Raw genomic sequence first — 27,235 nt, forward strand, 5'->3', positions numbered from 1 at the left:
TTTATGGTGTGGACAGTTTATCCCTCTCTCTCTCTCTCTCTCTCTCTCTCTCTCTCTCTCTCTCTCTCTCTCTCTCTCTCTGTCTGTTTCCTTTGTGCTAAAGCCTTTTAAACACTTCTAGGAGAGCTGAAAGGCCATAACCACTGCTTTGTGAATGTGTGTGCGTGTGTGTGTATGTGCTGTCAGCCCCACGCTGCGACAGAGAGTGACATTTCCTCAGCACTAAAAGCTAATGGATAAATACAGGTGTCTTCCTTAAAACACCACCCACTCTACAGCTGGAGAGAGAGAGAGAGGGGACGACAAATTGCCTGTTTGATGAAGGTGTCAACGGCTTGAAATGAGTCCTTTGCCTCTTATGTTGCACTCCAGGCTGTTTTCACTTATAGCTACATAAGGTCATGCAATTTTGTTTGTATTTAACCCACCAATACACTTACCCCCACACTGTCTTAAACAAATGCACAAGCTGCCCCTGAGCCTCTGTTCCAGACGCACCAGGTTTGACATAAACTAAGCGATAAACTAGATCCTCAAAGCAAGCGCTCCAATTGTTCAGCATGTGGGTAGTCAAGTAAATCTCCTTGGGTTGGCCTGCCATGCTGGTGCTCCTGCATTGCTTTGTGCACAATGAAACTTCCAAAGAAGAGTAGAAATTTAAATGACAGATTTCAACTTATTCTGGTCGTTTGACTTTTATAAACTAATTGAATCATCGTATTTTCAGAGGGACACTGAAAATACATAAAATCAAATGATTCAAATCATAAACTTATCATGTTTATTAGTATTTGTTGACGAGATGGTCTTAGGTGGTTGTGTTAAATATGGGAAACACTGGTCCTACTTATCATAATAACTTCACTGGAGCCTTATGGATGTGCAAACAATTTCAATGTTTTACCTTCAAACCCAAAGCTGTCGTGTCATAATGTCACACAACTACTTTTGGTTAACTTCAGGGTAAAATGAGATCTGTAGATTTTTTGTGAACATTAAGTGGAGGACCACAACCCTGGGTCACACTCCAGAGAACAACGGTGGCACATCTTGTCTGAAAGGTGGAAAAACTGAATGTGTAGATATTATATATTTGATGTGTTAACAGCTCCAGGTTCAAAAGGACTTCTCCAGAGGATTCAGCAAATTCCCTGACTTTCCTGTGATACTCCAGGATTTCCAGGACTAGCAGGAGTCATCTTACTGTCTGTTCCAGTCCTGCTGTGCAGCACACAGATCAAATTCAATGACCCTTTAACCTCGCTCTATCTCTCTCCCTGTCTCTGCTCCCTCCCACCTCCATCCTCCCTCGTCCCCTGAGGTCACCGGCCCATCACTGCCTCCCCAACCCCCTGCCAAACCCCCCTCCCCCTTGCCTGCGGTACTGCTGTGGTAACACAACACTGACCGGTGCCCGTTTCCATGGCAACTGTTCCCCTGAGAAACACCCAGCATCCTCAGCAACCACAGGGCAACTCCTGAACAGACACACGAGCACAGCATTTCGAAGGCTGTTTCTAGTAAAAGAAGGTTGAGATTCACCTTCCCATCAGCAGGTCTAAGTATAGACTAAGAGAAAAAGAGAGAGAGGGAGAGAGGGAGAGAGAGAGAGAGGGAGAGATGGAGAGATGGAGAGAGGGGGGGTGTACAGAAGACAAACAGACAGAGAAGGAAAGATGTAAAGTGACAAATTGGGGGATAGAGAGTTAGACAGCTCAGTTTTGTATAAGTAGGTTTTGTGTTGTTGCCCTCACTGAAGGGGGTCTCTCCTAGCTACAGTAACATCTGACCAATCCCAGTTCAGTAGCTCAAATAAATTATGGTTATCAGCCTTTCCAAACAGCTAGCTATCTAAATCTCAGGGAAAAAAATATTTATTTCCATTTGCTGGCCGAGGAGTATTGACCAATCATGTTTGAGTAGGCTTTTGATGTATGTATAAAAAATGTCAGTCTTAAGAAAAAAAGAGGCAAAGCACATTTGCCAGATTGCAACCCAGGAATGTATTTGATATTATCAGAAGACACTGAATGTAGCACTCATATGCAGATATTGTAAGTGCAGTTGTAGATATCTCTCTTATCTGTATATATAATGTTTACATTAAAGCCCAAAATTATTGCAAGCTCAGAACTAATCTAGGTCACCTAACTTGGACAGCAATAGATGTTTTCTTATACCATGTCACACATTACAAGTGAGCAAAATATATATATACTTATTTTTTTGTTAATTTATTTATTTATTTTAATTCAAGATTTATTTCTGGGCTTTTTAAGCCTTTATTTAGAGAGAAGACAGTGTATAGAGTCATAAATTGGATAGAAAGAGAGAGAGAGAGCGAGAGAGAGAGAGAGGGGGGAATGACATGCGGGAAAGGAGCCACAGGTTGGACTAGAACCCTGGCCACCAGCTTTCAGGACCCCAGCCTCAGTACATGGGGCGTGCGCACAAACCACTAGACCACCGGCCCCCCCATTTAATGTTTTTATTGATAGGATAGTAGAGAATGACAGAAACACTTGGAAGGAGAGATTGGGGGAATACATGCAGCAGATGTCTAGGGTCGAACTCAAACCTGGACTGTAGCCTCTTCTAGACACACTCTAACAGTTAAGCTAAACCAGCGCTCCGTCCACACGTTTAGGGATATATGGCATTAAGATCATCAAAACGGCAAGTTGTGACAATCATTTTTGTTGTTGTTTTGTTTTGTTTTAACAAAAGGCAACATTTATTCAAAGACATAATGTCTGGAACTAACATTTGCTTGTCTCATGAGAGCAGTTCCCCATTCCAGTGAAATAAAGGCATGTCAGTGTATTAACACTATCATGTTAACATTACGACAGTTAAGATAAGGTACTCACGAGAGCTGACGGTGTCCACATACTGAGGTAAGTAGGGAGCCCACAAGTCGATGGTGTCCTTGCGTCCTGATTGGCCAATCCTTCTTAATTCAGCCAATAGAAGAGCCTGTGCCGCTTCTCGCACCTAAAACAGTATGGAAGGTAAAGTTAGGACTCGAGTCCACTAAAGAAGGTCTTCAGAGAAGCTGCCAGGTTCAGATCATAAAGGGATTGATTTAAGTGTTTAAGTGTATCATTTCCATTAAAACCAAAATTAACAAGCAGGGTTTATTCCTTGGATTGGTAATGCAATGCTAATCAAATATGTAGACGGGGAATGTATTCCGCTGATTTCAGTATGAACATTTAGTAACACTGCATATGATTCGTTATTTTAGCTGTCAAGGCAAAATTACTGTTTTTTTCAACATGTATTTATGTCAAATAAGTCTCATTTTCTAAATATAATTTAAAAACAAAAGCATAGGGTTGGCCTGGAATGATAAGCTTGGACCTGTACTTTGCATGATTTGTTTATTACCTCCAGACAGCGGTCCTGCCATCTCCTCGCCAACATCTCCAGCAGTGGAGGTCTGAACTTGTCCAGGCCCAGAAGGTCAGGAAGCATCACACAGTGCATGGCTGCCAGCTGGCTCCAACCTACACACACACATATGCACAGTCAGAAAAGACTACTTTTGGATAATTATCTTAAAGGCACTCCTGTTGTCATAAACAAACCCTCACTGCTGTCATATGAAAACGCTTATCTTGTTTTAATGTCATTCCAAACAGTATGAAACATTGGGACGGAGCGGACAATATGCAGACGATGTAGCGCTTTACAGCTTTAACAGCTCTATGTCCTACACAAATGAATCTTTGTTGTAAAGGTGGTGCCGGACGAAAGTTAGCTAGCTAGATGAAAAGGGTGCCTCTGTAATTAGGATTCATCATCTTTGGACTATGAAAAAGATGAACCGTGAACATCAACAGACTATTGTTAGTCATTATACCCAGAATTTACTCATGGACCAAGGTGTTATATAAACCAACTAATATAACAATCAGAGATAAAAACTAGAAATGCTACTAACATTCATGTTGCTAATGCTAACAATAACTACAATTGAGTGGCTGCTGCTTAAACAACTACTTCTTCAGCAACTAACAACAACGACTACTGCTACTACTGTGGCTGCAAATATCTACTTGAACCACCATTGTCATTGCTATTAAAAAAGGCATCAATTTTTTATACTACTTCTATCACTACTGCATTAACCCAAATTCTCCTGATGGATCAAAACATTGGATAACCCAGCTGATACCTTAAAGGAAGAATGTGCAACATTTTACACATAAATAAGGCAGAAATCAAGTATATGTATATGTGAAGCAATGTGAAGCTACGAGCTAACTAAAGAGTGCTACCATTAGCCTGCTAACACAACAATGCAGCTCGATACAAGGACAATTATGTCCGCTGTTTGTGCTTAGTGCTTAATTATGGCGCGTTCCAATTTCATAACTCCTTTGTGCAAATGCAGGGGGCAGCTTATAAATTGTTTCCATATGACAACAGTGAGTTTCTTTTAATTCTTACACAGAAAACTGGTACAAACGTTGTATTTCTATAATCCTCACAAACTCACAACAGTTAAACACGGGATGGGAACATTGTTGCTATCGTTTTCAGTCTTGGTTAGAGCAAAGATCTCATTTCTGCTAACCAGAGTCTGTTTGATGGCGTTGAACAGGACAAAACAGATTTACAGCACTGTCGGGTGAATCAACAGAAGCCTCAGAACGATACCTTGGCATGATGAACTTTAAGATGTTAGGTCTACAATGTGTGTGAATTACTTGAAAAATGGAAAACATTAAAACCTTGTAGTTTGACTAGTGTATACAACTTGTAAAAGTGCTCTTTTCTTCGTTAACATTATCCTGAGTTAGTGATGAAGAAAGGTAACATTCAAAATGTCTTGGTATCGCTTTAATTGGGCTCATATCTGGCTGCATCATTCAGAATCAAAATACATATATTGTCATATTTTACACCAAACAGGAACATATCCCAATTGTAAAATGGGAGTGACAAGATATTGACTGGAGTGTTTATTAGCTGATTCTCAACATAAACAACAGTCCTTACTCACATATATTGGTTCAATATATGGTTTCCAGAAGAAATGTACATATGAAATGCACTTGAATGGACACTGAATTACTTTTAAGTTGGAAAGAAATTCATCACAAATTTCTCTTCCAATGGGCACCATGTGAACTTACCTCCGCCATTGAAATATTCAAGGAAAACTCAAACCATTATTACAGACATTCTGCATTCAGGGAAAATCAAATGTAGAGGTTGACAGATTTATTGTCATGAATCAAACAAAACAAAAAGCCATAACAGCCCTAATTGTGTCAGTAATGGTAATCAGAAAACAACAATCAGTCAACCTCTAGTTGCAATGCTTCCAACACTGTCTTGCAGAAACCTTAATGTTTGAAGAATCCAAGACTGAATAATCTTGTAGAAATTGTTCTCAAATAAAAGATTGAAACATGTTCAGGAAGAACAGAACAGACTGCTCGACTGAGAGTTCATGTTACCAACACGATATGGCCGAGTGTGAGTGTTGGGATCTGAAACACAGTTTGCAAATCTTCAGAGTTATCTCTTTGGTAATCTGGCTTTCATACCTAACTCTAAATTTGGGAGCATGACTGAAGTTTAAGTGCAGTGTATCAGTGTAGAGTACTGTAAATTGACAGGCTTGTGTTGTTTCAAAAAACAATTCTATAGTTATAACTCCCAAAAAGTATGATGGAAATATAACCAATGTGGGGCCCTACCGATATGGGCTTTTTGGCGCTGATACTGCTATCGATATCAGGAAGAGAAAAAAAAAAAAAAAATATATATATATATATATATATATATATATATATATATATATATGGAAAGTAAATTCACTGGATACGCTAATATCGGATTTGGTCGGGCTCTACGTTGAACTAATACGTTTAGTACTCAGCTAGCACAGCTTCTATATTTATGTTGCCACCTCCAACAATATGTTTTGTAGCTGTGGGTACTTTACAAATTATTTATCAACTATTTGCTGTTTGGCTTTTATTGAACGAGAGTCCTGTGAACTTGGGTTTGGTTCGCTACACCAAAGATGGATGCTTAAAACAGTGCAGACAAAACACCTGCTAGCACAACTGAAACAGAGCTAGCTAGCTAGTATTTTGACACTTGGGTTAAAATACTTCTTCCAACAAAAGAAAATCAACGACAATGCAGGTTTCAAAGTTACCTCGTTACCTCCATGACTCATATTTACAAAAAATAACTTGGGTGGTGCAGCAGTAGAAAGAAACTCAATTCATCTAATCAAGTAATTATTAGGTACAAAGTTGTTGTTCTGTAATAAAGTATTTTTTCTAAATTGGATGCTACTCTTTACTTGAAATGCACATCTATTTTCATTGCATACATGTCGGTGGGAAGAATTTGAAATACTCCACTATTAAGGTCTTACATAAAAGACTATCACAAAGTCTTTGTAAAATGTAAAAAAGTATAAAACCTGGTCGAAAATAAACTCCACTTCAGACAAAACGGGGGGAATATGCTAATAACAGTTGATTCTAAATATTGACTTCTCTAACGTTGCACTTTAGGTGCACTTTCCATTTTTTTCAAAGGTTTATTTTTGGTCTTTAATGCCTTTATTAGAGACAGGACAGTTGATAAAGTCATTATAGGATGGATCAATCTATTATCACACTTAGCTGTTACTGCTAATACTACACATACTTTACCAATATTATTGACATTGTATCTATCTAAATCTTCTACAGTCTCATCAGACGGCTGTTCATCATGAGTCTGGTTCTGCTCGAGGTTTCTGCCTCTTAAAGGACATTTTTCCTTTCCACTGTAACTTTGCTAAATGTTGCTTTGTGCTCATGATGGATTAATGCTGGGTCTTTGTAGATAATAAAACAAAGAGTAAGGTCTTTTACCTGCTCGTTTTAAAGTGTCTTGAGATAACATTTGTTATGAATTGGCGCTATGAAGATTGATTGATTAATTGATTGAGAAATCAGGGAAGTATACAGAGGGTGGGGGGAATGACATGTGGCAAAGGACCCACAGGTCCAATACTTGGTCACTGGTTTGAAGAGGGAAGAACACTGACATTTATAAAAGCAGTGCATGTGAAATCCTAAATGAAAATAACATCTTGAATTTTGAGGGTTTAGGTTGATTTAATTCTTCAGATCACACCAACTGGCTTGAGCCCAAAAAAACATTTTTGAAAAAATGTTGCTACAATCAGCTATTTCTTGCTATTTTCTTGTATAAATACCCATAATAATACTTTAATGATAATGATTTGATATGTATTGAACAAATATAGGTTTCTGCAGGACAGTGTTTACGGAACAGACGTCAAATAAAAACTTTACATATTTGCCTTATTTTCAGTTTGCATACTAACTACAATCTGTCATACTGTGTCTCTGTGTGCATGCTTGCTGCTTCACAACTAGGCAAAAATATCGTGACCAACTGAGTTTCAGTTTCTATAAGTTGGATAATACAGGGTACCTTCATTCATATCTTTATCTTCACTACAGACACCATAAAGCACATTCATTGTTTGGGTGGAGGGGGCAAAAAGACTCTGTGGTTAAAAGCAAACATCCTGCTCAGGAAATTTCTGAGAGTTTCAAAAGGAAAAAAAACATCATTAGACTCTTTGAGGGTCACACAGATACTTCATCTATTAAATTTGAATGACTAACTTTGGTTCATTTCCAATAAACTTGAAAAGATGACTAAAAAACATTTATTTTTAACTCTTTTAAAATTGTGAAAATCATTTTTGCAAAGCACAATTTTGATGTCTTTTTTATTTGTTCTGTTTAAATTGTATTTCCGGTTTAATTTCCCCCTCCCATTGACACACTCCCCATTCCATCAGGTGGTGTAGCAAGCATGCAAACAGTGAGCACAGAGAGAGACCGGAGCATCAGGACACGTGGACATTCTGACAGACAGACAGACAGACAGACAGACAGGTAGACTTTGAGACTGAACAGAAACAGGAGAGGACTGCACAATACTGCAAACAACTGAAAAGAGACAAAGAGACCAGGACCTAAGGACTGCGGTCAGTGCACCCTCAATCATTCAAACATCACTAAAGTCTGCTTGTATGCTGATGATGCAGCTCTTTATCTCATTACATTTTTGGCACGAGGAAACTTATACTAGGGTTCTGCAAGTTTTGTTAATCCAGATTTAAAGTGAAACAAATGCTGGCATGCCTTACACACTGCAAGACATAAATTCTGAGCGAGTGCATTTGTCTCATTTCTTATCAAACCCTTACTCTGAGCCACATTCAACTGACAAGTCCAAGTAAATATATCATTTCAAGATATAATAAGTGAAAAAACAAGGCCTGACTTGCTTGTAATAATTAAAAATATTTGCCAATCAGCAAGAAATATTAAGTGTCTTTAAACGACATACATTACTAACTAATTTCGATTGCACATCTCATTTCAAAACAAGTAACAAGTGTTGCAGAATGGCTAAGAGGATGTAATTTTAATGTTTGGGTTCTGTACTGGATAATGTCCTGATTATTTTTGTACTATTTTCAGATATATAAGGAATTCAGTGAAACTGCTAATTTTGCAAATACTGATGGCCTGATTAGATTCATCACATTCTGAGTTTGCAGGATTCTGATGTTGGACAAAGGTTTGAGAGTGGACTGAACTCAGATATGACAGACGGGCAGATAAACAGACAGCACTGTAGACAGAAACAAGGACAAAGACGCTGGAAGAAACTGGATCCAGACACCTGAGATGAAAAACTAAAACTAGCTGCAGGAAAAACAAGACTGATGCAAGAAATGAGAAATTAGGCGTCTAGAGCCAAGAAGGAGAGAAACAGGAAAAAAGCAGGGTGATGAATTACTGATGGAGTGAAGAGAAGAGAGGCCAAGAATTGTGATAGAGTGAGGCCAAGAGATAAAGAAGAAGAATGGAGAGTGAAGAATAAAAACTACAAATGGGAATGAGAACCAAAATGAAGTCAGAAGAGAAGATCTAGTAAGCAAAAGATCTCTACATGGAAGAGTATGGCAGAAAGACTATCCCTATGTTGTACCAATCAGTTCAGTCTGTACCTTCATTGACTGAGAGGAGGTTATAAGAAGCAGGGCCGGGGCTTGGGGAGCCAGGGGCCCCCTGAGGACGGCCCCCAGGGGCCCCCAGAGCCCCAGCCGTTGTAGCAGAAGTAACAGTGCTGGTGTTGGCTGTGGCAGCTACAGCAGCGTGTGAAGGAAGAGAAGGAGAGAAAGAGCCAAGAAGGAAAGAAGAGGTTAAGAAGGCATTATAATATCACAATGGAGAGAGGAGCAGAGCAGTCAGGACGCAGGGAAGAAAATGTTTTAGTGACACAATACAAGAACAAAATAACAGAAATACACAAGAAAACAAAAAGAAATCACAAAAGTTAAATACCTCCTTTACACGAATAGATTCAATGTTGAGTTTACATCAAGTACATTCAGGTTAGGGCAAGACATTGATTAATAAACTGTTTTATAGATATTGTTCTGATTGGAAGAGATCTAGGTTATAGTTAGAAAGCAGCAGAACAACTTTTCAGGTCTGCTGCAGAATGCCATCTGCAGTCTCCTAAATGGAAATCACCAAACCATTATTTTACCATTAGCATAGATTAGTATTGACATATATCATGAGGTGCCAAATAATTCTTAAGTCTACAACGATCATCAATATTAACAAAAAGTATTTGTACTTATTCAGGATGTGCAAAACTAGCTGTCCAAACGATTCAATGGCGTCATCCTCGATAGCCAGAATTTCTAGTCAAATAAACTACTATTGGCATATTATGGCCCTAGATGCTGATCAAATGTTGTGTTCAAACTGTGACACAGCCACCTGTCTTTGGCTGGGCTGCCCCTAAAGACTGGCTGTATGTAATGGGTCCTCTCCTCTGGCTCTACTGCCCTGATGTAGCACAATGAACGGAGAGCAGTTTGGAAGTATTTCGATCTTGAAAAGGAGATAACTTTATATTAAGGCTATGTCAGGTTAAACTGTCATATCCACTGGAACAATGCATAACCAGAACAGACACGTGGATGTCAACCTGCAAGGAAGACCCTAGCACTATTAACGTAAGACACACTCGTAAAAAAAGAAAAAACGAACTGACATTGCTTCCTGTTCAGTCATCATAAAGTACACCTGTTAATACTTCTGTGATCCAGTTTAACAATAAGAGTACCTAAAGCTCTGTAATATAAAAAAAATCATGACAAAAATGTCAATTCTATTATTCAAATATGTAAAGTGGTACTGATTGAAGTGGCTTATACAAATTATTCAAATCCTTCCTTCAAATAAGATTGAGAGACTCTGCTTTTCTAACACTGATTAATCAAATTAGTATCACCACTCAATTGAACACAGCAACTCAATAATCTGAAAAGAAAAAAAGTAGTTTTTTTTTTCTTCTGACAAACGACCGACGCTGACTGAATTTCTTGACCAGGACACAAAGGTTTCAGACTGTGGCACTAGCATTTTTCAACCAGTTGTAAAAAATATCCTGCAGGTGAAAATATATTCTGCTCATACTCATTTACATAAAATATTAATTGAATGTTTCTTTATGCTAGGGCCAGAATCCTGAAACTTTTATACTGTGGAGATAAAGCGTGTTATTTTCATATTTGAACACTTGTCAACTTACAATCAAAGAAATAAATCCCAGATTTTCTCACAACACTAAAACAATATCTCAGAGACATGTAACATAGAATAAGTAACAACATTCTTATATCTATTTTAAACAATCATTGACAGTACCCATCCTTACTGTTCACACAAAACCAGTTAAGCAGCTACGATAATACAACAGGTACTTTATCAGAGAAAACATGTAGCACAGATGTAACAGAGAAAACAGTCACAGCAACATAACATCAGTTGGTGGAAAAGAAAGAAGAAAATAACAGTGTGAATGTGAAAGAGGACAGGCAGCAGGCTGAAGCCATGCAGTGAACAACCTCGTGATGATGGAGAGACACGGAAAGAAGAGAGAGAGAAAGGAAGAAGAAAGACAGAGATGATGGCTGAAGGCAGTCAACAGCAGTTTGTCAGCATTTATGCAGAAAAGAAATAGTCAATGACAACCTGCTGCATGAGGAGGTTAAATATTATATTCAATCTCATATTATGTATAAAGAACTTCAGGAACTGGGCCAATAGCTCCTGTAAAGGCTTGGTTTTATAAACTTATATGCAGATGATACTTTGATTTCCACTTCTAACTTGAACTCAGTAAATCCTGCTAGTGCTGGATGTAAAGCAAACAAATTATTTTTACTCAAATGCCCTTCTTCTAAAAATGAATGCTCAATAAGCCTACACAGGTTTTGCCCAAGTCCAAGTATGCTGTCATTAAGCAAAGCAGATTTAGTCCAAAGTGTAAATAAAGGCTCAGAGTTTAAAATCATGGGGAACAAAAGGCAGGACACCTGAAACAAGTCCTATGAACAGTTCAATTTAACTTTTTTTTAATAGATACTTTATGCTGGACTTCTTTTTAAAGAGTGATTATTATCGAATGAGGCTAAACCTGGTAAGAAACATTTGTCATACACAGAATAAGCACACACAGTTCGTTCACATGCAGCTGGTAGATATATTGTGTTAGTCTGATTTAATTTCATTATTTCAGGAATGATCTTTGTCTGAAACAACGATTCTATTTGGAAATAAGACTCATGGAGTTTTATTCTTTGTTTCCACCATTTTTAGGAAAATATATCCAAAATATGTTTTTACTGGTAATTGCTGTGAGTGTGTGGACATAAGCCAGCAACAAAGAAAAGGTAGTTGAAATCTTTTCAGCGTTACTGTGAACATAAAATATCATTAAGATTTTTTTATGTGTGTTAAATTGTGTGCATACACCTTGCTTTCTCTGTGAATCTCAATGTAAATGCTGCAGTATATAAGTGGGGCTGCCTCATTTATTTCCATGTGAAAAGAGAGGGTGAGAAGGGTTAACTGCACCCTCTTTCACAAAGCCTCCAACACACACACAGAAACAGGCGCACACACACACACCAGGCAGGTTTGAGAAGCTGGCTGAGCAGAGGTCATGGCCGAGCGTTCCCCCTGAATGGCGGTGAATAGGCGTGTGGCGTGAATAAGTCCACACGCTTGTCACGCTTGGCCTCCATTAAGGCGTGACAATAGCATTGAAACCCCGCCTACTCTGAACACCCGAGGGTGCCACCCATGGCATATGTGTGTGTGTATGTGTGTTTTCAAAGAGACTAGATTTTGGTGTGTGTATTTGTGGATGTTGAGCTTGTTGTAGTGTGGTAGGTAGTGATGTGCGTGTGTGTTAGGCAGATGGTGACGGCTGGTTAAAATGTCCCCCACAGTGAACCAGAGCCGGCTTCTCTCTGCAATAAAGACTTCTCTTTTCTATCCACCTTTACTGAGTGGAATATAATCCTGTTTGTGCAGTAAACTTTTTCCTGTGAATAATTAAAATTTTGGTTGTGCAGGTTGGTTAGCACATTAGCTTTGTAAACAGCAGGAGATTATTTTGCTTTAATTCTTCTGGAGAGATCTGAACATTATGATGGTTATATAAAACAAAAGCACTTTCCTATATTCCTTCATACCACAATGTTTCAAAAAAGTCCTGAATCCAGACACAATAGGTCCTTTAAGGTGCTATTCAATTAAAATGCTCCAAATGGGTCTGCAATTTTGGAAGTGACAACCAGTAACTGTTTTGAGCGTCTTAAGTAAAACTGAAGTGCATTTCTGTTATAAGGGGATGGTCAAGATGAATACATTTTCAGGCTAATGAGTATGCAAAGAGCAAACATTTGAAAGGCGCGTCAAAACTCATCAGGATTATTTTTTTGTTGATTTTAAAACTAAAGTTAGAAAAATAAAAAAGTAGCAGTGTCGATGTCGCCTCCTCTCTTTTTTTTTTTTTTTTTTTTTACAGATCAAGCGCCCTTAACTTCTAAACTTTCCTAAATGCCTGTTACATAACCATAACTTCTTTCTCGACAGGCCACAGGAAGGTCTGTTTACTTCTATTTATAAGAGTATAGTCAAGGTGAAAACAAACCAAGCTTCAGCATTGGTAGGAGAGTAAATGTAAGCAGGGGGTCTCTTGTATCAAAGCAACACATTTTGGGGAACATCCATCCATAGTATATTCCTCCCAGTTAGGTTTTGTTGCACAGGAAATCATTACTTTAAATTTATTTTCCAATAAACAATGGTTATAATTCACATACGTACAGTTGAATCCGCCTGTGCCCTATTTAGCAACTCTATAACCTCTCCATGTGAATAAGATTGGGGTTAAAATGTGTACATCCAAGTATAAATATGTGTTTCTTTGCTCCCCTAAATCAGCTGCACTCAGATGTTTGTGCTCCAGTTGAAGTTCAAACCGCTCTGCCCTCATGTCAAAAACAGCAGAACCTCTTTTAAAGACCTGCTGACCGAGGAAACAGCATCAGCTTCCTCCTGTGATATTTCTTTTTTTCCCCCGAACACTCTCTGTGGGTTCTATTGCCGGTGGGCTGCATTATCAAAACCCCCGCCTTTCCCCCTCTAACACCCTCCCCGCAGGGATCCCAGGGGGTGTGTGAAGCGAGCGCCCCCTCCTTTTGTAGTTACCTTGTTTGATCTGGGCCTGTAGCGCCGGGTTGGAGGGCTGAGGGGGGGCAGCCTGTGCCCTGCGAGGAGTCTCCGGGGTTCCTCCTGGTCTGGGAGGCCTTGAGGAGGATCACAAAGAGGAGGCATGAAATATTAAAAGGAGGAGAGAGAAGGGCCAACACACACACTCTCTCTCTCACACACACAAAATACAAAGAAACACGCTCACATAAAACAAGGAGTTCACCCTTATTTTTTACTTCTTTTTAAACCAACTGATCGCATTTCAGTGTGTGTGTGAGAGAGATAGGTGGAGAGTGTGTGTGTGTGTGTGTGTGTGTGTGTGTGTGTGTGTGTGTGTGTGTGTGTGTGTGTGTGTGTGTGTGTGTGTGTGTGTGTGTGTGTGTGTGTGTGTGTGATGGTTAGCCTGTGTCTTGTCAGGCTCCAGTCTATTGAATTTTGGGTGGAGGACACAATCCTGGGTCTGAACAGACTGGAGGCGTCTAACTTCCAGAGACACACAAACACTTCCAATACAACAATCAATAGACTGATCAATGACTGTTGCCAGGCAACAAATCACTGCCAGAGAGTTCTACATTCAGCAATTAAAAATCATCAAAATGGACTTTGTTAAACTGCAAACGGTGGGTTAGAGTGTCTGTATTTTAGTAAATTAATTGAGGTTTGATTTAAAAAAGCTTAGGATATTTTATCTTCTGTAAATTCTACCAAAAGTATACTTAAAGTTCTATAAGTCTTTTTTACCGCCTAGAAATGAATGGACCATATTGGCTTAATGTCATTTAGGTGATTTCAAAATAAATTGGTGGAATAACGTGTTACAAATAACTGAGTATAAAGTTAAAGCACTCTGTACTGTAGTGCCAAAACATCAAGAGAAAACTTTACTTCCACCAAGAACCTTCAGTGAGAACCATTCAAAAGGACGGAGAATAAAAGTTATTGCACCTGCAGGCCCCCCCCCCCACCCTCACGAGACCCACACACCTGCTCTCACTGCTTTTTCACTACAATTCACACACACAAAAAAGAAGAATTACACTTCCTCATTTACACACACACACTGACACACTTTGTACCAATGGGCAGGAGTCCAGAGAAACGTTTTCATAGTTGGAACAGCTGGAGGACCCCCCCCCCCTCCCACTCCTTTTTATTATGTGCTCACAGCACGTATGTGGACAATGAGAGTTCCTTGAACACCCTTTAGAGAGTATTTCTCAGCTACCGCCACAAAGGGGGTACAGCGAGCACAAGTGAGACCTTGAGTGAGGGAATTGAGCAGTGATTGGTCAAACACATGAGCCAATACAGCGCAGATATCGACATCTCTTGAAACCTGAACAACACCTAACAGTACAGCGGACAGAAAAAGATTGCAGGTGTAGTGGGTATAAATCACAGAAACTGTCAGTCATTAAATGACGATAATATATGTGTTGGGCCTCTTTTGTTTTCTACAGACTGCTTTCTTAAATCAAAGAAAAGACTGCTCAAATGGTTATTTATTAATATACTTGGAATAGGAATGTAAACCAAATCCTGAACTCCTGTCCTCCACCGACAGTTTCTGAATTCATATGGAAGTATCGGTAACAGACATTATGTTGAGTTGAGGACGCCTGATGTAGAGTACTGCACAAACTGCACTCATACAGAGTCAGCAGAAACAGATTAAAAGCTAATCATCTCATAATATTTGAGAGATTCTGCAGGAGGCTCCATACAGGTCATAAAAGTATTTAACTCCTCAGACTCTGGGTCATCATGTGAATTATACCTGATATCAAACTCAGTCAGACTCAACAAAATTATGTTGCCTGTCAGTTTAAGGCGTGATGTTGTCCCAGAGCGGCTTTCTGTATCTGCAAGTGAAATGCGTGCACAAACTGAAAATTGGGTTTAAGGGCTACTATCTAAATATAATCTTAATCCAATGAAAAAAAAAATCCCATCTAAAATTCTTTATTGAGTTTTGAATGTGCTTACAGGATAAACTTAATACTGCGTAGACAGGTGATAATGGAAAGAGAAAATCAAGCCGTAAGGATGTCTGAAGATAATGTGCCTTTTTAACGTGTCCTTCAGCCTATCTTCAGTTCATCTTTACTCTGAACATGTGCTTACCGTGTGCTCTGAAGGCAGACTGTACAACTAGTGTAAATGTTTACTGTATGATTGTTGAATAGGAGAGAAACAAACAACAGGTAAGCATACAAATGTAGTACTGTAAATGCTTTTGGGGTGCTCCAAGCGGTCGGCCCAGGTTCATATCCCACCTGTGGCTCCTTTCCTGCATGTCATTCCCTACTCTCTCTCCCTGATTTCTGACTCTATCCACTGTCCTATCTATCCATTAAAAGGCACAAAAAGCCGAAAAAAAAAAAAAAAAGAAACTTATTTCCCCACACATATATGGCTTTAAATAAGTAACATGGCTTCATGAAGACTTTTCAATGGTAGTGTTTTGATAGTAGTGTTATTTAAGGCATCAGTGTTTGTTTGATGCTCTGTGAACATCAGCAGAAAATGTTGGAAGGAATCCGTTTCGAGAAAAGACAACATGGTGTTCAGTGCTCAGTTTCATTTTGCAAGACGGTTGTTGAGTTTTGACAAAGTACAATAAACTCTAAGAAAGAGGGAACAAAGACGTTTCTTTAAATGTATCTATTTCAGTATGGACATACTCTTAATCATCTCCCTATAAACAAGGTTGACATGATTTGTTCAATAATGAGCTATTATATAAGACTTAAGTTTAAAAAAGATAACAGGTGGAAAGGAAGAAAGTCCAGGGTTTGTTCGAAGAACGAGCTAAAGTTTTCAGCCTTGCAGGAGGAAGCTATTCTGTGGTTGTTGTAATGAAATACTAACATCCTGAAAGAGTTGAGGCTTACTGCTTTTCAAACTCGCAAGCTCATTAATGTGGGATGGGGAGCATGAAAAAGCCAAAAAGCCAAACACGTTCAAATATTCACATCTGCTCGTTTGTAGCATGACAGCCAGAGAGAAGATGCTTGTTTGAGTTTTATAAAGAAGTCCATAGCTTCTACTTGTAGCTGAAAAATCCTCGTCTCGGATCCAGACTTACCCTCAGAATCTGAGATAGTAGAAAAGTTTTCAGGATGTACGTGTTCTCTGTCCTCTTTCTTGTTGGGATGTTTTAGCTTCAGTTTCTTTTGTTAGCAGATCTGGTCTTCCTCGGGCCAATTAAGATGATCAAGATGCAACTTAGTTTTTCACTATTCTTGATTTAAAATGGATTATCATTTAAAGGTAGTAGCTCATGAAATCTTGTAAACACAATATTGAAGCTCATCCCCCTCAGAAGTGCACACTCACTGCAGGGCGTAGTGTGGACGTTTAATGCTTTTACCTACCCTGAAAACTAGCACAAGCTAACCGCCCATGTTTAGCACCTGTGTGTCCAACAGAAAGCAGACCAACTCCGTGGGCACATCTTTATATAAATGCTATGTGTTATTGGACATAAGCACAGTATCAGTGAAAGAGCGGAGGAGAACTTACTGGTGAACAGAAAACTCAATGAAGCAGCTTCTTTACGTGCACAAAGACCACACTGGTCGTTTTGCCCCCTTAGAGACTTTAGACAGGCTTTGAAATGAGTTAGCGTTTCCTGGAGACTGGCAGAGAAACTTGAGACTTGATCAAGGCTTCATTAAATGACAGAACCAGTTATTAAATATCTTTATGAGTCAACAACTTCATTTAGGGGTTTTGTTTAACACAAAGAGAACTGAAGTTATCGACTGAAAACAGGTCAAACTAATTTAGAGGAAGCTAATACCACATGCGCCTCTCTCTCCCTCGCTCTCTCTCTCGCCCGCCCTTCCTTCAGGGTTATTCTGTGCAGGTTTGACAAATGATGAAATGTTGAGTTGGTGTTACAGCAGCAGGACCTTGACCTCTGTGTTAAATCTTTCAGAGCACAATGAGGTCTCAGACAGACTAAACAATGAGCTATGCGCACACACACACACACGCTCAAACACACTCGCACAAACCTCAAGCCTTCTATCATGTGTATGTGAGCAGCATCAGTGTTCAAGTCCTTTGAATTCAGGTTCTGTCCCAGTTTGTTTGGGTTGGTGTTTTGTTTTTCAGCTGGAATCCCTGACTACAGATCACGCTGTGTGTCCTTCATCCAGTGAACTTAAATAAATCTTCATCTTTGGTTTAATTATTTCTTTAACGTGCTGCAGATATAGCATCCAAAAATAAGTTAATTTAACACTTATCAGATCACAGATCACATATTATGCAAAAATCCACTTCACCATGTTTCTCTAACTCTAATATGTGTCTCTACTCTGTCTACAAACCCCCCCAAGGTTAAAAAAATCCATCCTCTCCATCTTTTGCCTGTTCCATTTTTCAGAAAATGTGTGCTCAAAAAGGCCATTTGGAGATTTTCCCTTCATGACATCACAAAGGGCAGTAACCCCTCCCCCAGGTGGGTGACACTCCCACAGCTAGGTGTTTGTTCTGCCCTCTGAGTCTGCCTTCTCACTGTAAACAATAGGATATGGAGCAAGAAAGCCCCTGCCACCCAAGTCCTTCCAGGGAGGGGGTGTGGTCAGACACAGCTCATTTACATATTTAAAGGTACAGACACAGAAACAGTCTGTTCTGAGCAGAGCTGAAATAGAGGGGTTTATAGGCAGAAAACTTCACAGACATGTTTTGGGCAGCTCTGAGACTTATTTAAACTGGTTGAAAAGGAGGAGATTATGTGAACTTTAATAAGTTAGAGAGCATAATCTTTGCCGATGGTGCTCCAGATATTCTGAAGCTATGTGGACGTTGATTACTTTTAGGTGAAGAAACTTTCAATATAGAATGACTGATATAAGTGTGTAAGTGTGTGTGTGTGTTACCTGGTTGGGGCCTTCTTCATGTGCTCTCCCACAAACGTGGCGTTGGTCATGCCCATCAGAGTGTTGGCGAGTGAAATCACAGACAGGAGGTGCTGTGTGGTGACGGCCCTTGACACGCCGTATGTCCCCTTCCCCACGATGTCCGACAGAGCCAGCTTCAGACCGGTCATCAGGGACAGCTGCCGAAGCAAGGACTCCTGGGAAACAGAGGCAGACTGAGGATGCTGGGTATACTGGTGTTTGGTGTAAAGTCAACAACATGAGATTTAAGTAACATCCAGCTTTCAGCCACCATCCAAAAAGACCTTGAGCTACGTCAAATTCCACCTTTCTTTCATGATATTATTACCACAGGATGTCGACATACAGGAATTATAAAAATGTAAGCCTGTGTAGGTGCTAAGCGGGTTGATTGAGTTCTGTTAAAGCTCCTGAATCTGAGTGTCCCTGAACCACACATACATTAGCAAACAGACAGGCTACCTTAAAGGTGGGCAGCATAAGCGACATGTGTCCTCCTCGGGAGATCAGACCAAACGAGATGGGGCAGTGCGGTCTGAGCATGCCCAGTCGCTCCAGGCAGATGCCGTCCAGCTGTTCGTTCAGACCCCAGGCGTGCAGACAGGACATGAACAGCTTCGCCGTGTCCATCGTTAGGTTGTACTCCAGCAGACTCAGAGACTTGGACTTCTCCTCACGCCTCCTCATCTCCTCCTCCTCTTCTTCGTCTTCGTCCAAAAGGTGCTCCTTGATGGTCTCCTTCATCGTCTCTTTCACCTGGTTTGGACCGGAGACAGATTTATTTTGAAAGCAGTGAATAGAAATAGTGAAAGAACATCAAATAACAGACCTGACTGTAAGACTTCAGGCATGTCTCTGATCCCATTCTAAAACATGCTGATTCTCAATCTTTACATCTTTTACCCTTTTTTTTCCCTTTTTTATCAACTAACCTGTTTGAAGATCTTATTGGCCAGGAAGGACCCCCCTTTGTCGGCCCCAGCCTGACTCTTCTGCAGCGTCTCAGGAGACACCAGCATGGGGTTCGGTCTCTGGGCTTCTTCTGTCAGCAGCTGGATGATGACCGCCTCCACATCGAAGAACAGCACGTGCATGTCAGGGTCGGTCAGGTTGGTCTTCATCGCCTGAACAACCAGGGCATTATGGGAATATTTCGACTGGTTTCCCTGGAAAAGGAAGAGAGATAACTAAATTAATCTAAGTTAATTCATCAGAAGACTCCTTTCTTATGATTAACCACATATTAAAGTTACTATGTGTACATTCTTATGCATGTTCCAAATGATCCTGGCGGTAAAACCTTTTGTTTGTTGAAAATGTAATTACCCTTGGAAAATAGTTCAATTTTATCAGTTTCTTGGGAATTCAACAGTAACCAATGAAACATCTCAAATACACACACACATGGTAAGTGGAGATGTGACTTGTATCTGTTCTGCGATGTGGTGATTCAGCTTTGGGGAAAGCTTTGTGAGGAAAAGAGCAAACATGTACCAAATGTATTGTAGATTTTTTTTTTTTTTTTTAGCAGGGTATGTTTGACATCGGGGAATAATCATATAATCAATACTTAATGATGCCAGTAGGAGGCGCTGTAACAGAGAAAAATGTTACAGCAGCCATTTGCTCAGGCTCTTACTCTAAACAAGCGTACAAAATTTTGTGCAGAAAGGATGATATACAGCTGAGTTACAACAGAGTTTTTACAGCGAGAAATAACTGATAAAAGCTAAATTTGTAGTACCCCGCCCTCCAAAAAAAAGGGACAGATTCTGAATACTGGCATGTTCAAATGTTCAGACAAAATGTAAGGCTGTGGGAAACCTTCATTTCCCAAGCTGCAACTGGATAGCGTTTATTTTTTTACAGGTTGAAATGCATTCCCTACAACCTGTTTCAATCTCCTGATAGGCCTCTGTGATGATAGATCATAGATACAGGTGTCTTTTTTCTTCATCTAAACACTACATTTTCTTCTTTTGTAATTGTATGGCACATTCATACCTTAACCTCTCTGTAAAGTATGTTCACATACTAGATATGTTTAATTTATATATTTTAACATTAAGTATATTTGAGGATATTCTTACTACTGTAGAGTACAATTTGAAGTGATAGGGTTAACTAGTGTATATTTAGTCCTCTGTTGCTTTATTTGCTCTAAAACCTGCTCCTGTGGCACCAGAATTTCCTAGTCTATAAAATAATAAAGCATATCCATCTCTCCATCTATCTTATTCTTCTGATTCACACCTAATGCAGATGGAGACACAGTAGATGAGGATAAGAGGCTGTCAGAGTGTATCGTTGTTTACTCCTGGTGGAGGGGTTGCATTGTTCTCAGAAGAGGGGCGGTCCTTAATGATGTCCAGGATGCATTAGCGTTACACTACCAAACTAATGTGGACAAATGCATACCCAGACCACCTCCATATGTGGTCTGAGCTGTTGGATCTCAATCCGTCCAACATTAAAGCTGTCCACTTGTGATCTAATCGAACACGGCAGACGTTAACGCTCGGTGTTAACAGTCTCTAAGACTGAACAGTGCAGCAAATGAAGAGCTTAAAAAAAAGCCTTTAAATGAAAAAGAGATGTTTTCTATTGTTGGCACAGAATAATATTGATTTAGCTTTAATATTCACATTCATCCTTATCTGAAATCCAACCTTGGATTGGAGAAAAAAAGTACTTTGGAGAAAGATTATTTCAATCAGTCATTCCTTTAAGCACACACACACACACACACACACACACACACACACACACACACACACACACACACACACACACACACACACACACACACACACACACACACACACACACACACACACACACACACACACACACACACACACACACACACACACACACACACACACACACACACACACACACACACACACACACACACACACACACACACACACACACACACACACACACACACACACACACACACACACACACACACACAATTAGCTTTAATTGCAACCAATACTAACACTCTGCTCGATTTTAATTGCATTAGCAGAGACACCTGCATTGAGCTTTATGCAGAGCGGCCCTGTTTGTTTACATGTTAATGACTTGATGACTGCAATCAGACTACCGTGATCTTGTTAGAGTGAGGAGGAGGAAGAGGAGGGGAGGTGATTAAGGGAAGAATAAAGGGGGAAATGGAAACAATGGATGTTAATCTGAATGAGTTTTCGAGGGGATTTTTTTAGAACTGAAATATCCTTTGCATAAGGATTGATGTGTTTTGTAAATAATAAAACAGTAAGGCACTGAAATATCTGTCAAATGTGGACCTGGATTAGTCAGATTTAAACCAGCTAAGGATTATTGTGTTACTATTTTGATAAGGCTTTTTTCTTCTTCATCCATAGATGCACACTGAAGTAAGAAATGTTACCATCTCTCGTGATAAATCAGCTGACGGTCACTCAGGATCATACTGAACAATCAAAGTAAAGCGGGGCAGGTCAGTGTTAATGCTGTCATGAGATGAATATTTGTCTGACCAGAGGTAAGTTCAGATAATATTCAACCTTAAAGCAGTGTTGAAGTCAAGACCACACTAACCGAGACCAAGACATCCCCGAGACCAGAGTGCTCAGAGATCAAGTCAAGACCAAGACATTTAGGGATCGAGATCAAGTCAAGACCAAGACATTAAGGGGTCGAGATCGAGTCAAGACCAAGGCAGGGCGAGACCAAGACAAGACCAAGACATTTAGGGATCGAGATGAAATCACATCACAGGCACTAAAAAAATGATGATAAAAAGGAAGAACAAAAGATCGATGGTTAAATGAATATAAGAAAGCAACTGAGGGCAGAAGACTAAACCAGAAGGAGTATGAATGGATATAAAGATAAAGAGCAATACAAAGGAATAAAATAAAGGATAAATTAAAAGGCTAGACCATTAGAGTAAGGATTATGAACGGATAAAACACATGTTCATAGAGTAATTCATAACTCCCTGTTTCAGGAAACACTGGCTTTAACCTTTCATGTTATTCACTCTCATTGAGCTGCCCTGACTGTGGCTGTGTGAGAGAAACAGAGAGACAAATAATTAGCCAGGGAGACTCCTGACTGACTGAGAGATACAATATACCTGCAGCTGGAACACACACACACATACACACACACACACACATATTTGCACACATACACCAACCCTCAGAGAACTCTCTCCTCTCCTAGCTGTGATGCTGCTGCTCTATGCTGTGTTGTTGCTTTGCCACCCTGAACTATTTATTTAGTATCATTTGTCATTCCATGCTCGCTCTAACCCTTCCATCAAAGACTAAAAACTGAACAACGTGTCTACATTGAGATGTAGTTTGTCAAAGCTGGTAGAGAGTTGTACACAGTGGCCTCAGCAACATGTGTTTTTTTTTGTGTTTGTAGAGTTCTTGGAGTTTTACGCACTAAAACATGAATCTGTGCCTCGGCCTCATGTTTCATGTTTCAGGGTGTTTTTCTGTCTGATCAGTGTGTGACTGTGAGCCTGTGTGTGCTGCTTTAGTGGATGAACACTGCCATCTAAAGGCAACCAAACACATTACACACATATACACAGACAGTCACAAACACACACACACACATAACAATGAGCCCATGCTGTTGTTTTGTTTTGATGTCAATCTGAAATTTGACATTTGCTAAAATTTGGACAATTAACTCTTCAAATCTGCTTCTTTCACTACAGGTAGCACACAGATAAAGGCAGACAGACACACGTGAATGCATAGAAACACACACACACACACACATGATTGCAGGCACGCACACACAGTGTCCCATAGCTCCTGGGCAGGAGATCCAAAGGTCATTGTCCTGCAGGGCCCTTCTGGCAAACACCACTGGAGTCCAACACACACAAACACTAAACACACACATATGTTCTCTCTATACCTTTCTATTAAACCTTTCACACAACTGTTACATTTAAGCTGTTTTGCGAGGCTTTTACATATTAATTAATGTCAGGTTACAGTAGTTTCCATACATGGGCGTGCAGTCATGATTAAGCCAATCAGCACTGATAAAATGTCTCTCTGTATTACACAGAAAATAAACAAAACACGCCTTAAAAAAAACGCGCTTTTGCCTCAATGTTTATTGTGTTGTTTTTACTCTTTTAAAGTGTAACTGTAACAACTGCCTGCACTTTCAGGCTCATTCTTTGAGTGGGTAGGTAAGTCTGGATCGCTGGTGGGGACGGCCTGCTGCTGTGGACTTTGCTAAATGTTGCTTAGTGCTCATGATGGTTAACATTTGGTCTTTCTAATATAACACGAGGAAGGTCTTTTACCTGCTTTTTGTAACATTTGTTATGAATTGGTGCTCTATACAAATAAAGATTGATGGATTAAAAAGTTTGAATTCATAGTGATAGATACGAAAAATTATTCTCTAATAAAAATGGAAGCTGTCTCACTCATCAGGTGAATATTTTAACCTGAGTGCCGATGCTTTCACACCATTTGAATGCAGACGGATGAAGCTAAGTTCAACTCTGGGCTCCTCTCAGATCTCAGCACATCGACATAAAAACTGCGAGTTAAAGCTGACATGCACTCTGTAATATGTGTCTATTTATTAGACTTTATACCCTTAAAGCAATATTGAGCGATGTCATCACACATGGCATATTTTTCTCATTTCTCTGCAGTAAGTGCAGGTTCATCAAAGTGACCAGAGGAGAAACTCAAAGTCATACAAAGGAGATCAAAACAACAACAAACATCAGCTGTAAACACACACAGGAAAAAAAAAAAAAAAAGGCTAGAGGCTGGCTGGGTGCAATGTCGGGGTTGATAGTCTGACATTTCACAGTCATTATCTGTCATTTCACACAACAGGGGAGCACACATTCACACTCACACAGGGGAAAGTGGATGGTTTTGACCCATAATTTGAGTAGATATGAGAGAGAAATGACACTGGGGTGGAAGGTAGGAAAGGGAACAACAATGATGTATTTTTGATGGAACGGGGTTGAAAAGATTGCAGCTGTTGTGTGCTGGCCTTTTCAGAAAAGAGCTGTGATTAAGGGCAGTTATGGCAGGAAAAACCCGGGAGACACCTACAATAAAAACCAACATACACAGAGGAGACAAAAGAAACTACACAAAGGTTATCTGCTGGAAGGGAAAAAAGAAAAAAATAAGGACAACACACACAACAGGAGAAGAGGTGAAAGGCTGACGTAAACAGCTTTCAACTGACAGAGTAAAAGTCAAACTGTACCAGCAGCTGAACTAAACGCTGTTCAGGCACTAAATAATTCAGAGCGTTTGTTTTCCGTGCTGGGAGGCTCAGGTGGGTGGAGTTTACTCCGTCAGGGCAGATCAGATCATCAGAGTCTGACAGGTGAACTCCTGATCCTCTGAGGGGGAAACACGGACAACCACCTTGTCCACAAACACACAGGGTCGTTAAAACTGAACGGTGATTTGTTCGAACTGAGGCTGAAATAAACATCAACATGCAAATCACAGACAGTGTTGCCAGCTCTAGTAAGTACGTTTTGCGTGTGAAGTCTGGTGAAATCATGTAAAAAAAAGAGCAGGAAATATTCATGAAAATTCACTGTAAGCTTGTGTGACGTTTTATCCTGTGACGGGAACATGACCACACACTGTATAGCGAGCGACATGTTCATTCTCCTTGCACGTAAAGAAAGCGCCGCCTCATTATTTTTTCAGTTCCCAAATATTTTCTTCTCTGCTCTTTCGTTGATACTATGAAAATGTAGAATGGTTGATTTACCCCGCCCCGGTCTGACAGGGATAGTCTCTATTTACTGTCTGCAGAGAGGGACATGCGTGAACAATCAACTCAGGGAGATTTCAGGGGCATCCAGCATGAAATCTTCTTGAAATGTTCAGGAGTGAATCTGTGTAAACAGCTGGAGACATACATATCTCCAAATTCTATTTGAAGGACATCTCCTGAATAAAGCTGTTCTCTGGAGGTCCAGCTATAACAGAAAAGAAACTCTGCACTTGTTTTTCTTTAAAGATTTTGACATTTAAGATAGTTCATCCTTCCCTTGGAGATCCCAGTGGGTCTTTCTCACACACACACACACACACACACACACACACACACACACACACACACACACACACACACACACACACACACACACACACACACACACACACACACACACACACACACACACACACACACACACACACACACACACACACACACACACACACACACACACACACACACACACACACACACACACACACACACACACACACACACACACACACACACACACACACACACACACGCTGTAGCAATGTAGCAATGACCTTTAGGTTTGTCTCCAACAGAGTTTTAATTGGTCTGCAACTTCAGCCAGCTTTCTGACCAAGATGACCAGTCTGTGTGTGTGCATGTGTGTGTGTGTGTGTGTGTGTGTGTGTGTGTGTGTGTGTGTGTGTGTGTGTGTGTCCATGAAAACACATGTGTATGAAAAGGTATTGTGTGTGTTGTGTTCCAATTGCACACTTGAGGAGTCAAAGAATGAGAAATTATAAAATATGGGTGGAGGACAGACACCATAACTATTTAAACTTGTAAATATTCTGAAGAGCATCTGACAAGAACTGAAACATTCTGTTGAAATTGAAGTCCTTATCCAAACAAAACAGAGTATTTTGTCCCTACCTTGTCAGCGTTCTCTGCAGCCAGCAGGTTGGTGGCAAGCGTCTGCAGTTTGTGTTGGGCCATGTTCTTCAGCGCTGCCAGGCTGCGTCGAGTCATCGCCTGCTTCAGGTTCACAGCCGAGTGGCTCAGAGCGTCCACGGTGGCTGGAGCGAGCTCGTCACAGGCGTTCAGGATCTCTACAGCAGTTATACCCATCACACAGCGGTCCAAGGCTCCTGGAAACAAAAACAAGGAAAGAGAACATTAAAGAGGCGAACGGGGGAACTTTAATGAAAAGGAATAGAGGATTTGGTCAAGAGGAATCTCAACATTTTCTAACATTGTGCTTCTTGGGGTTCTTGGTCCCAAGAAGATCATGCTTGTGTCGTACAACTGCAAACCTTCTACTGACCACTGGAGGGAGCCTTCACTGGTTGTTAGAAGTAGTCAGATTGTGTAGAAGTCTATGAGAAAGCCACCTGACAATTATGAAATAGTCTTTTTAATGCTTAATCACTCTTCTGTCCAAATATGGTCACTTCTGGCTCAAAAGAAAAACCAAGATGGCAATGGCCAAAATTCAAAATCTAAGGCTTCAAAAGACAAAGAACCCCATGGGTGATGTCTTTGAGGCTATGTCCACTTCTTATTAACAGGCTATGGTTTTGTCTCAGCCTCCTTCTGTCTGTGATCTCTGTTTTTTTATCAATCTTTCTCTTCTCGTCCTTGCACTCTCCTTCCATTTATATCAATCTTCCAAACTCTCTCGCACCATCTCCCCGTCGCCTCGGCACTCACTATCATCATCTAATGTCTCTTGAATATGATTCAGGTCACAGATAAAGACTTCTCCATCTCTGACTGCAACAATCCTCAACCTTTAGCGAAAGGAAAAAAGGTTTAGAGAGACATCATTAGCTGCAGACAGAGCTGACATCAGTGTCGGCTCAGGTATTGAGTGAGAGGAGA

The 27,235-nt window shown here is 40.2% G+C and overlaps 1 protein-coding gene across 3 annotated transcripts in view; it reads right to left on the bottom strand.

Annotated features, from left to right (window-relative positions):
- The window catches only part of LOC110000908 (WD repeat-containing protein 7), a 93,460-nt gene that overhangs the window by 49,502 nt on the left and 16,723 nt on the right, over positions 1 to 27,235 (bottom strand). For 2 of the 3 annotated variants that reach the window (XM_020656291.3, XM_020656290.3), the window contains exons 15-22: positions 26,288 to 26,502; positions 19,507 to 19,740; positions 19,037 to 19,330; positions 18,554 to 18,750; positions 13,653 to 13,750; positions 9,080 to 9,217; positions 3,391 to 3,509; positions 2,871 to 2,994 (exon numbers count right to left, since the gene is read on the bottom strand). In XM_020656291.3, the coding sequence (XP_020511947.1) occupies positions 2,871 to 2,994; positions 3,391 to 3,509; positions 9,080 to 9,217; positions 13,653 to 13,750; positions 18,554 to 18,750; positions 19,037 to 19,330; positions 19,507 to 19,740; positions 26,288 to 26,502 (1,419 nt within the window). The remainder of the gene's footprint in view (positions 1 to 2,870; positions 2,995 to 3,390; positions 3,510 to 9,079; positions 9,218 to 13,652; positions 13,751 to 18,553; positions 18,751 to 19,036; positions 19,331 to 19,506; positions 19,741 to 26,287; positions 26,503 to 27,235) is intronic. The other variant, XM_020656292.3, reaches the window with a different exon arrangement.

This window comes from Labrus bergylta, chromosome 17 (genome assembly GCF_963930695.1).
Source record: "Labrus bergylta chromosome 17, fLabBer1.1, whole genome shotgun sequence".
Lineage (NCBI taxonomy): Eukaryota > Metazoa > Chordata > Actinopteri > Labriformes > Labridae > Labrus > Labrus bergylta.